At 38.0% G+C, this 13160-nt stretch overlaps 1 protein-coding gene and 3 non-coding genes across 4 annotated transcripts in view; all 4 read right to left on the reverse strand.

Moving 5' to 3' along the window:
- The window catches only part of LOC107191999, a 41075-nt gene extending 38420 nt beyond the window's left edge, over nucleotides 1-2655 (reverse strand). Inside the window, exon 1 of the mRNA XM_015581169.1 lies at nucleotides 2460-2655. Coding sequence (XP_015436655.1) covers nucleotides 2460-2655 — 196 coding nt within the window. The remainder of the gene's footprint in view (nucleotides 1-2459) is intronic.
- Trnaf-gaa lies at nucleotides 916-988 on the reverse strand. The gene has a single exon. It is a non-coding gene; the product is annotated as a tRNA-Phe (tRNA).
- Nucleotides 1098-1170, reverse strand: Trnaf-gaa. The gene has a single exon. It is a non-coding gene; the product is annotated as a tRNA-Phe (tRNA).
- On the reverse strand, nucleotides 1285-1357 carry Trnaf-gaa. The gene has a single exon. It is a non-coding gene; the product is annotated as a tRNA-Phe (tRNA).
- Nucleotides 2656-13160: the final 10505 nt, after the last annotated feature.

The following is a 13160-nucleotide window of genomic DNA, read 5'->3' on the forward strand; positions in this document are numbered from 1 at the left end:
AAACAGCTTAATGATTTCAGCGGATTTATACAGCTATTACTGAGAAAAATATTAATTCATTACTAACAAAAATATCATTTTACAGAAAAATATAATCGGAACAATTGCAATTCGAACATAGAAACAATTAAATGGAAAAAAAACGCTTTGCCGAAACCAAGGATTGAACCGTGGTCATTTAGTTCTTTCAGTCTAGACGCTCTGCCAACTGAGCTGTTTCGGCTCTTGCGGAACAGGCTTTAAATGACGGTATTCCACAGAAATTCACTTGTAACGATCGGCACAATTACATAAAAAGTGTTTATAGAAACCACTGCAAGAGCCAAAATTAAAAAATTTTGTCTTTTTATTGAAAAATGTTCTACGTGCCGATGGAAATACTATAATGTAGAATTTAAGTGCAGTTTCCGTTTGTAAATACTTAGTTATCAATATTGCGAAAACATGGTATCACTGGTACGATCAACGTCGCTTCTGTAGAAAACAATGTAAACGCCAATTTTAAGCGTTATATTTTTAATTTTCTATCAAAACAATCTCGGAAAATAGAATTGGTACTTACAGTGTTTGGAAATTTAAATGAATGGCACATTGAAGCTGTCTCTACAAGTAATTGTAAAAGGTGGTACACAACGGGGATTTTGTACAAATAGAATCTTCTTGTTCATGAATTTAGACAACATTGATGCAGAAACTCAAAAATTTTGTAATGCATTTGGGTTATTGTATTTTTAGTCACATATAGCAATAAAACCAATTTTTTGTGTGAACTACTTATTTCGTAAATAATTTAAAGTCGGATAAGTTTTTTCTGCCTCCTGAAAAATTTGATTTTTGGCACTTGCAGTGTTGTTTACAAGCACTTGTCAATTATAAATTGAACGTAGAAAAAATTAAAGTGGAAAAAAAATACTTTGCCGAAACCCGGGATTGAACCGGGGACATTTAGATCTTCAGTCTAACGCTCTCCCAACTGAGCTATTTCGGCTCTTGCAAAGCGCTGTTTTATATGTAAATATTCTGGAGAAATTCACTTGTAGCGATCGAAATAATTATAAACTGAACGTAGAAAAAATTAAAATGGTAAAAAAACGCTTTGCCGAAACCCGAGATTGAACCGGGGACATTTAGATCTTCAGTCTAACGCTATCCCAACTGAGCTATTTCGGGTCTTGCAAAGCGCTGCTTTATATGTCAATATTCTGGAGAAATTCACTTGTAGCGATCGAAATACATAATTATAAACTGAACGTAAAAAAAATTAAAATGGTAAAAAAAACGCTTTGCCGAAACCCGGGATTGAACCGGGGACATTTAGATCTTCAGTCTAACGCTCTCCCAACTGAGCTATTTCGGCTCTGCAGAATCTAGTATTACAGTTGACATTAATACAGAAAGGCTAAATTTTATTTTCCTGGCCCAAAAATTGACTTGTTTTTTATATCCTCTAATAATATTCGTCGAGCGGAATCTAAAAATTTGTAAGTACTAGTAAAATTGTGAATAGGTTAAACATAAACCTATTCACACGTAATCAATCTTTTGTTTTGAATCAGTAGTTTTCTTTTCTTAAACTAGATTTAACTAATTTAGAATCAGTCTTTTATGTTTTGAATTCAACTTTTCTAACGCAGATCTAACCCATGTGCAATATGTGCATCTTTTTATAACCGCGCTGACTCCACTCATTGGACGAATTATGAATAGACACTAATATCTCGTTAAACTAACATGTAATGTACACCCACGAGCAAACTCGACTTCCACTAGGAGAAACAGTGGCGTAGGATAAGGACCTACTACCACTTGGTAAATTTATTCCAGGTACTGAATTAATGTTAAATTCAGTGATAATTTGGTATAATTTCAATAATTCCCAATACCAAGTGGTAGGAGTCCTTTTCCTTAATTCGTTACTTTTTCCCCTAGTGGAAGCCGCGTTTGCTCGCGGGTATAGACCTGAGTGTTTTTTTACACGTTTCACTTTTACAGTTTTTCTTTTGCACGGTTTATTCACATTTGCATGATTTCTTTTGCACAGTTTATTCACATTTGCATGATTTCTTTTGTACGTTTTACTTATTTTTACACAATTGCATTGAAAATGCACACTAAATCATTCGCAAAAAATGTCAACAGAATCATGCGTATCCCATACAAATATTTCAAATTCTTCCTTCGATTCATGCCGACTTGCTTGTTCGTAGTAGAAGCGCAGCGCGTAGTCAACCCTACCGTGGGAACTCAACCGGCAGACTCAGGCTTATGCTCTGATTGATCGGGGTTTTTCGTTAGTATCTCGTTAAGAAAGCCTCAGAGAACTTTTTCGCTAAGGAAAAAGCTGTTTCAAATGACTCCAGGAATCACTCGTGTCAAGGATTTACACCTATTTTGGGACACCCTGTATTGTTGAATATGAAATTGTTTTAGAGATTATTTGTATAGAAAACAGATATTACCTTGGCTATGAGCCGGTGCGGGGGTCGCGGCCAAGGGTGGTATACCTTGCGACTGTTGGCTGGGAACCTGATTGGATTGCGCAGGTGCCAAGGGCCATAGGGTTGCTGCCGCGGCAGGGCCGGACGTCTGTTGGGCCCGAGTGCCCGTGTCGCCTACAGCACGATCCCCAGTTTGGGCCACGGGAGGGACCAACATCGGACCTCCCCCTCCCGAGGCTGAAAACAAAGCGAACAATAATTTGGATTTTTAAATATGACTTGTCTCATATTGCCTCATGGCAGTGCTGTCCAGTTTGTCTCTTTAGAGACGAGAGACGTGCCCCATCATTGTCCGCCACTACATAGCGGGGAGATGCGCGGCCAGTATGATTTACAAATATCCACGATTGTTTGCCGCGAAAGGAATCACATTGTCTTTTGTGTTACGACTCAGGTAATTGATGGCCGCGTGTTTGTAGATTTTGAGAAGTAGATTTTAAAATGTAGATTTTGAGCTGGCTTTTCTGAGGAGCAATTTATAAAATGAAAAAAAGATGGAAAATAAAATATTCGCGGGCAATTGTAATCATCGCGTTGTTATTAGTCGTGGGCATTACTAATAAATACACGTGCCGCGCGTGGCGTTCTGAGCTACCTTTATTACGGTAACGCTAGCTTGTCGTGTGCGGCCTTCTCCTCCGCGAAATAAAGGGGCAAAGGGAAACAGGCGCGCGGGTGGCCCCATCCGAGAAACAGGCTGGACAGCATTGCCTTATGGCCTTGTGAAATTACTTAATTCGCTTAAAGAAAAAAGAACTAGCCGTAAACTTAAAAATGAGATGATTACAACCGTGAAAAAAGCGTAAGGGAAATCAAGGAAAGCAGGATAACTTGCTAGGACTTCGATCCGCAACTTCACCGAAACGAAACAGAAGCAGAAGCAAACTGTACGCGGAACAATAACTAAAAGATATAGATTATAGATTAACGCATTAGATTAAGCTGAACGAACCACTGTGTCCACATGAAAAATATGAAGTCTGAAGAAGAGACGACGACAGACAGCTCGCAGACCAAAATACAGAACGTTTTCAATAAGCTGAACGAACGCGAGCGAGATCCATTTCCAAGCAGGGGGTGAATCACCGAATAAGGGATAGCCGTATTGGGCTGAGAAGTGAAAATGGAGGAGGGTGTAGCAACAGGTCGGCAAACATAACGTAGTTTCTTATGTATACGCGCACTCACGTGCATACACACATATGTCGTGAAGTTCGATGCACAGATTTTCAGCCAGTGTACGGTTTTTTTCTCGTTTAAGTAGACGACTTGAAAATTTATGTCTTGGATTTTTCGAACGTTCTCGTTGACAACGGTATACTATATGTAGGGGAGAGGTGGGATGAAAGGGACGCGTGTTGAAAGGGACATTATAAATTTTCTGAAGTTGGAAGGTCTGCCCAGGACGATCGTCTTTTTGTTTTCTAGCGACATTTATGCATATGCCTTCGCGTTTAGTTTGAAGTCGTCGTTTCAAGCAAGGCAGTAACGTACGATTGAACTTTTTCGACATCAAAAGTAAAACTTCTGATAGTTTTTCAAAACGTTTTTACGAAGTGTTGTTATTACCGACTATGTAACTTCTTTCTTACTACATGTGAACAGGTATTTATTCAAGAACAGTAACATGAAGTGTCCGGTATCTTTTGTTTAATACTCTGCTAATTGTTGGTTAGGTTTTCAAATTTGTTGCCAAATTTATGAAAGGGACACAACGAAAGTTTATGAATGGGACATCCCTTTCATAACTGTCCCTTTCAAAACTTTACTATGATTAGGAACATTCACCGTTTTTATATTAAACAACTCTTATTGCGAATATTTTTCCTCACTTTTTACAGTTTAAATATGCCACCTAAAAAACGAGATCGTGTTAATGCGGACAAAATAGAAGAAGCGGTATAAAAGGCGTATTTAATTTCTTTTGTTCATTATGGTATTAAATGATTAATATTGTGTTATTCTGTTAATTTTGATTAATATAAGAATTTTATTGTATTTTTGATCGAAAAATTATTTTTTCTTCTTTAATTTGAGGATTATTTTTGTTTCATAAGTAATGTAACTTTAATCTAAATTTTGCTACATATATGTCGGTAGTAGTATAGTATTTATATTGTTGAAGAATCAAATCGATAATATTGTGATTTTGGTAGCTGCAGAAATAATAATGAAAGTATTAGTATTGATATTATTCTCTTTTATCACACTGTTCCATTCATAAATATCGATGTCCCATTCAATGCAACCAATTTATGAAAGGGACAAAATACATTCTTTTAAAAAGTGAAAAATAAAATAGGCATATGTAGAGCCAGATTAATATCACAACGTATAGTTATAACCAGGTTGCTAAACTTTCCAAAATTATCAATTAGAAGTAGAATATTCTTTTAGCCTTTTTTATATTTTCTTCAAAACAAAAATGTCCCTTTCATACCACCTCTCCCCCATATGTATGTATGTATATGTATACCAATACAGACCGAAGCTATCAAAGAATCTGGGAGACTCCTGGTTACTCTCGTTCTGACTGGAAAACGTTATAATCTTCGGTTACTGAAGTATTCCGATTCTATAATACTGACATGAATCTGCTCGTGCAGTGTTTCGGCGCCTAAAACTAATGACCCGTTCGAGACGACCCGACGGTACTTACGGGAGAATCGGTTTAGTGCGACGACCCGAAATGCAACAACATTTCCAGATGAAACGGTCGGCGACATCGTGTCGCATGTCGAGACAGGCTGCGTGCGCGAGTCAATCAATTGCGGGAACTTCAATGCGCGAAGGAGCACGTACATATATGTAAGTACGTGAAAACAAATATTTGGAATCCTCGTTAACCAGTCCCGTAATAACCATCGATAACTTGTCAATCGGCAGATATGTACCTACGTATACAGGCTGCGTCACGCAATTCGGCCAAGATATACAGGGTGAGGCACTTAAAACCGGGCCATCTGAATAACTTGGCTGCTATTGGTGAAAGGAAAATTATTTGATATCGAGGGGCTGATCATTCGATGTTACTAGTTTTTTGATAGGTAAAGGTATTAAGGAGATATGAAGGTCATCTCTGTTTTTTTTTAAATGGAACGGTATGTTCTTTTACTTACATTCTGATAGAGTATTTCAAGACGAATACAATGACCTATTGGAAAGGTCATTCGTGGTCTGGGTTAAGCCAATTGTGATGGAAAATAATTTACTTTGAGGAAATGATCAAGCACCGTTGATTTATTTATCTAACAGTAATACACGACTAATACAAGTGTTGAAAATGGTGAGCTTGAACATTGATGCATGCTCTAAAGCATTGCTTGACGGATAATACGGCATGTTGAATTTCAATTGTGTTTATTGCGGGACAAGCTCTCCTTATACGCTCTTTCATATCTTCCTTGGTTGTTGGTATTTCCTTATACACTTGCTGCTTTAATTTTCCCCACAAATAGAAGTCCAGAGGTGTTAAATCTGGAGAACGTGCGGGCCATTTATGATTTCCTGCACGACCAATCCAACGATCTCCGAAAGTCACGTTGAGGAATTGAGTAATTATCCGTGCAGAATGAGCAGGGCATTCATCTTGTTGGAACCACATAGTTTGCCATATGTGAAGCGGAATATTTTCCAGCAGGTGTGGCAAAATTTCCGTTAAAATGTCTTTATATCTCGAAGTATTTAATGTGCCATCGATAAAATAAGAACCAATTATTACACCGTTAAGAAGTCCGCACCAAACGTTTACAGACTAAGATCTTTGTTTATCCACTTCTCGCAGCCACCGTGGATTTTCTATTGACCAATAATGCATAGTATGACGATTGACTTGGCCACAGTTTGTAAATGTGGCTGCGTCCGTAAACAAAACTTTAGTTAAAAACAGCTTATCACTCTGTAATTTCTTCAGACCCCATTCACAAAAATTTACACGGTTTTGAAAATCATTCCCATGTAATTCTTGGTGAAATGAAACATGAAAAGCGTGAAATTTATTTAAATGTAATATTCGCAAAACACTTCGTTGACTGATGCCACTTTCACGTGCTAGCTGCCTTGCACTAGCATGGGGATTTTGTGTTACAGTTGCTAAAATGTTCACTGTATTTCGATCATCAGTTGCTGCCTTGGATCTTCTTCGTATTTTGTTATCTACACGTCCAGTTTCTTGAAAACTTTTAATAACATTCGTAAATGCAGATCGTGAAGGTGTAACACGTTCGGGGAAACCGTTCAGCATACAAACGGACTGCATCTCTTACAATTTGGCGACATTCCCCATAAACAAACACCATATCTACTTTCACCGCTATTGAATAACGCATTTTGGAAACTTGAGATACACTTCGTTCGGCAGAGATTCTCATAAACGACTAATCATAGTATGTACAGATGAAGCATACAGCGTGATTGAATGTTTATTTCCATTCAACGACCCATAACAAGAGATTACGAGACTGAGATGAAGTAATAATATCAACAACCAGAGACGGTAAGGAAGTGTTCGACCATTTCCTCAAAGTAAATTATTTTCCATCACAATTGGCTGAACCTAGACCACGAATGACCTTTCTAATAAGTCATTGTATTCGTCTTGAAATACTCTATCAGAATGTAAGTAAAAAAACATACCGTTCCATTTAAAAAAACAGAGATGACCTTCATATCTCCTGGAGGCCTCCACCTATCAAAAAACTAGTAACATGGGATGATCAGCCCCTCGATACCAAATAATTTTGGCCTGATGCATTTATTCCTATCACCAATAGCAGCGAAGTTATTCAGGTGGCCGGTTTTAAGTGGTTCACCCTGTATAGTATCTCGAATTTGGTAAGTGATAGAAAAAACTCTGTAGAAGGAAAACTTGAATGGCAATGATATGATAATGTCTATTCCTCTACGACTTCACTTTATTCACAAATGCAACGATGCACCCGAAAAATGCAAATACATTTTTTTTTTAATTCGTATCAATTCCTCCGAACATTCTGCGTAAAAAAATGTGTATTAGGGTATAATGTTTAAAAACTCAAAGTTTCGTGAGATATCTCACATTTCTAATGAGTGATGGTAAACGCTTGTGAACGTAAGACATATCAGTAATCAACAACATTCGACTTGTGAGATATCTCACGAAATATTGATTCTTTAAACATTGCACCCAAATACATTTAGTACTATAAATTGATACGAGTAAAAAGAAATCATAGAAAGATGAACATTATCATATATGTACATATCAGTTCAACTTTTCCCTCTACAGTTTTTTTTTCTATCTCTTACCAAATTCGAGATATAAATTCATTCGTCCCACTTGCGTGACGCACCCTGCAATATATGTACACATCTGATAATGATTGCACGTATTTCTTTGAAATTGTTAATTGTCAGTTCATGAAATTCAACTTTCAAGTCTGTGTGATGTGTTCTACATAATGGTATGTAGAAAATTATTATTGCGTTCAATAGTATTGCTTATATCGTTAGGCGCAAACTATGCATGACAGATTCCGTATCTGAGAATTATTTTCCAATGGAAGGTAAGAAAAGTCGAAAACGTCAGATTTTTACGAGCACCTGTTCACCATTTTCCAGCCGTAAAGGGGCCAGCTCCGCGTCGTCAGGTAGTCACAATTCTTCCCGGCCCTTCTCGTATCGTACCGACCTGAAAACCTGTTCTACTATCCCTCCCCCGCCCCACAACCTTTTCTCTCTCTTTCACTCCATTCGAACAGCAGAAGCGAGGGAAATTAAGAATTAGGCCGTTGTCGCGACCATCGAGCTTTGCGTCTCTTCAATTCGAATTTGCGACTGTGTTTTACACCAACCATCTAAATAAACTATTCCAATCAAAGAAAATTGGAAACTGGTTGGCCCAGCGACATTCGTTTGTAGCTTCTGTTTCAGCCTTCAGCGTAAACGAATCTATCACTGTTTTCGCATGGATAGTGTTCAAACCAAACGTATGTATATAAGTACCTATGTAGGCAAATACATATGTACACAAATATCTACATATAAAACTTCCCGAAAACATGGATCTGTATTGATCAAAAACTACCAAAGACCGGTCTGGGTTAGGTTCCACCGTTTATACCGCATCACAAAAACAGCGCATTTCGTTCATCTAGCTAGAAAACAGCCACTATCGTTTCGCGATTAACTCAAAGAGTTATTGGGATCGGACAGTCTATTCCAGGGGTGTCCAACCTTTTGGCTTCCTTGGGCCACATTTGAAGAAAAAAAAATTATCCCGGGCCGTAACATGAAATATCCTAATTCTATAGTTGTTAAGCAGCGAAGTTATAATGTATAATTATGGCATCCACCATGACAAATAAGCAAAAATGTCTGGGTTAGCATAATAATATTTGACTTCTTAACGTTTAAAATTTTTTTACAAATCTGAATATTTCTAGGAAGTTTACGATTGTATGTTGGATCGCGGGTTGGACAACCCTGGTCCACTCCCAGGTGAATTATATTTTCAGCTGATTGACCAGCGTTTCAAACGCTACGCTCGTTTGGCACCGGTCAATAAAAATTTAACCAATGGCAAGCGAAAATGTTAGCGGCTCGTAAGACTACGTGAAAACGACGATGTGTATGCTTCTTTCGCCTTATTCCCGAATTCTTAACTTATCGCGCAGCTTCTTTTCCCTCAATTTACCGGGTTACCGCGCTCACGCAATTTTCTGCAACCCCATTTCCAAGCACGCGCCCCGACCCGCCGGTGTATACTTCTATGCTGCACACAGAGACGCGTGTATATCGATTTTTGGTCCTCTTTCCCCCCTAACTCCGGTTGTGATTTGATTTACCTTTGTTAGATTTCGTATTAAATACCAGTGGCTTCTAAAACATATTACTTATACGAGAACATTTCGTTCCATCACTCCTCCGGTTAATGAAATTTATCATTACGGAAAATCATCTTTTACTTTCAATCAGTGGTTTTTTTTTTTTCTTAAATTAGCTCTAACTAACTTAGAATCAATTTTATGCATTAAATTCAACTTTTCTACCGTATACCGATCTAATCCACGTGCATCTTTTTACGATTATCTATTGGACGAATTATGGATAGAAACCAATATAACGTTAAAGTAACATATAAAGTATACCTGAGTATTTTTTTACCCGGTTTTTTCACACGATTCACTTTTACACAGTTTCTCATTTGCATGATTTATTTTGGACGTTATACTTATTTTTACACAATTTCATTAAAAATGCACACTAAATCGTTTGCAGGAAGTATTTAAATTCTTCTCTTCTTAAAGTTCTAATTTCTTCATTCTTTCAGTCTATGTATATGTACCTACATTACATACTTGGTTATCGCTATACACATGTAATATAAACGAGTAATCGTTCTAAGAAATCGACACAAAATTTAGAATTCCTCCCCCGAATGAGAACGAAGTTGGCCTTTCTTTTGCATACACGTATCGAATGAAATCTGATAATCCGTCAGTCTTGAAAGATTCAATCCTCGGACTTCCATCCTTCGAAGACATGAGTCATACAGTAATTGTCCGTTAACATAAATAATTAAAAACTGACTAATCTGTCCTTACCTATGTAGGACCGAGAAAGTTTTCGAGAGCAAACAGTAATTAGAAAGGGCTGAGTAGCGAGCGGCGTTAAATAATTAATTACCCTATCCCGGAAAAAGCTGGCTACTGGGGGAGAAGTTTGGGAAGCAACGCAAAGTATAGAGAGTATCGGAGCATTAATTACCGGCGTTCTTGCGGTCACGGCGATACATTTTCGGGATAACCGACGGAACGACGGCGACGACTCGCGTACGTATGTATTGGGTTGGCAAGAAAGTAATTTCAGTTTTGTAGTGTGAAATAAAACTCATTTTTTTTATACAAAGAATAAACTTTAATCGATTATATATTTTCCATTTTGTTCAATGACCTTTTGCCATCTTTCTTGCCATGCTTCATGATTCCGCGCTCATAGAATTTCTTGTCCTTATCAGCAAAAAACTGAACCAAGTGCGACTTAAGGTCATCGTCATTTGTAAAAGTTTTACCATTCAAAGAGTTTTGCAAACTTCGAAATAAATGGTAATCAGATGGTGCCAGATCAGGGCTGTATGAGGGATGCGACATCGCTTCCCAACCAAACTCCAATAATTTCCCACGAGTTACCAAAGACGTGTGGGGCCTTGCATTATCATGGTGGAACACAATTCCTTTACGATTTGCTAATTCTGGCCGTGTTTCTTTTATTGCTTCATCCAGTTTCAGTAGTTGTTGACAGTAAACATCTGAATTGATCGTCTGGTTTCTTGGAAGCAACTCAAAATACACAACACCTTTGTAGTCCTACCAAATTGACAGCATGACCTTTTTTTCATGCAATTCAGGTTTAGATGTGGATGTTAGTTCCTGTAGAATGATGTTACTGTACATGACCCATTTTTCATCACCAGCGATGATACGTTTCAAAAAAGGATCGGCTTCATAGCGCTTGAGATGCATATCGAAAATATTGATTCGTTGTGTTAAATGAATCTCTTTCAATATATGCGGAACCCAAATATTGAGCTTCTTAGCGAGTCCAAGACATTTTAAGTAATTTTCAATTGTTGTGTGCGATACATTTAACCTCTCTGTAATCTCTCGAACAGTTATGTGACGATCCTCTTCAATTATGACTTTGATTTGGTCACCATCAACTTCAGTAGGTCGACCAGAACGTTGGTCATCTTTGAGTGAAAAATCTCCAGAACGGAATTTTTTAAACCAATTCTGACGCGTGCGATCTGTTATGCAATCAGCATCATAAACTTCACATATCTATTTGTGGGCCTCAGCAGCTTTCTTTCCTTTACGAAAATAAAAAAATAAAATATACCGAAAATGTTCGCTTTTGCACTCCACGTTAAAATTGACCCTGAACTAACAGCCACAAACAAAAATTCGCACAACTTGCTTCTTAAGTAACCTAAATGGGACTGATATCAAATGTCAAAAGGAAAAAACCATAACACGGACAGGAGTTCTTCAAAATACTTACAACGTCATCTATGTGTCACAACCGAAAATACTTTGTTGCCAACCCAATATGTATGTACCTACATGTTCGAGAAGGGCACGACCAGTCGTGGAGAAAAAGAGAGAAAAGTTTAGGCTGCAAATCGCACCGGTTGTGAGCGGCCGAATCTTTCTCCTTCCTCCGGGCTTCTCGGCCGTTCAAGCCGCACCCTCGAGCACTTGAATTTACTACACCATTCACGTTCGCGTCTACATAAATCGTTACGTCGAACCTGCACGTGCGCCTCGCCGAGCGTGTGCACGCGCGTACGGTCCACCGTGTTTCGAGTTTCGCAGTTAGAACGCCGCAAGTACACATTGGCACACACAGTATGTAGTTACATACTCGCAACGCAGCGTGTGCCTTCTTTTGGTTTTCTCGCGAATTACGAGCCACCGTGTATGGATGAGATGACTGTAAAATAAATATTTATGAACTCTAAAAGTCAGTTATCTATGAGTCGTTTCATGATTTCTTCAAACGGTAATGCGGTTGGAATTTTCTGGAGCAATAAAAGCATTCAGATTCCTTCTTTCAAAGAAAAATAAATAAAATAAAAAAAAAATTTTAAAACCGTGCAGTTATCGTGCCTAGCGTATTTTCGGAGAGAAACTGAGAGCGATATGCCTCTTAAGAATGACAAATATTCCGTTTTCCCTCATCGATACATTCTTTCGCAGAGACACTGATGCCGAATACGGTAGGTAACAGTGACTGTCGTAGCACAAAACGGATACGCATTTCCCAATATAAATACGGGCCAACCACCGAGCCAGCTATAACGATAAATTCCAATAGCATCGCGCGCCTTAAACTTTTCAATATCGATCCTCAAACAGTTTATGCTCTCCGTTCGGTTTTATGGAACTTTCAATATTTCCTCTTTCCAGTTTCTCAGTCTCCGTCTTAATTTTATATTTATTATTTACTTATGTAGAAAATGTTAATAATTCATATTCTTTCTAGCCTCTTTGTCTCTCTACGAAGGCACAAGGCGCGAAAGAACGATCGGAAGGGGAAGCAGGCGCGCGAGTGGCCCCTATACTGCCCAGCGCTGATATAAATTGTCCTAGATTTACTGAAACCGCAATAGCTTGTCCCTTTCCCGTCGCACTCTAGAGTACCGATATGTAGGTATACTTTTCGACAGAAATATATCTGTAATACAATCTAGCGTTTTGAAAAAACTATAAATTTTCTCGTGTTAGACGCAGTCTAAAAGTACCTTTATCTTCGCATAAAGTATCGGTACGGTGTATTGTCTATACGCACGTAGTGCGGACCTCTCAATATTCAAACGCTATTATCTAAAAAATGGTTGGAAACACAAAAACCATTATATAAACAGAAATTGTAGAAATCTGAATGCTCTTTTAATATTGTTGAAACAAAATTTCGATACGAGTTATCACTTTGGAGAAATTCTTTAAAAACTCCACAGACATATGGACACGTTAAAAACTTTAAGGCCTAGTTGGCACTTTCCTGTTGTTCGATTGCAATTAACTTTTTCAGGGATTATTTTCTTATAAGATGAAACCATTCTAGGGGTGAGAGCAAAGGAATATGGAAAAAAGAATTTTCATCGTGTATAAACAAGAGCCA

The sequence above is a fragment of the Dufourea novaeangliae genome, unplaced genomic scaffold (genome assembly GCF_001272555.1).
Source record: "Dufourea novaeangliae isolate 0120121106 unplaced genomic scaffold, ASM127255v1 scaffold277, whole genome shotgun sequence".
NCBI lineage: Eukaryota > Metazoa > Arthropoda > Insecta > Hymenoptera > Halictidae > Dufourea > Dufourea novaeangliae.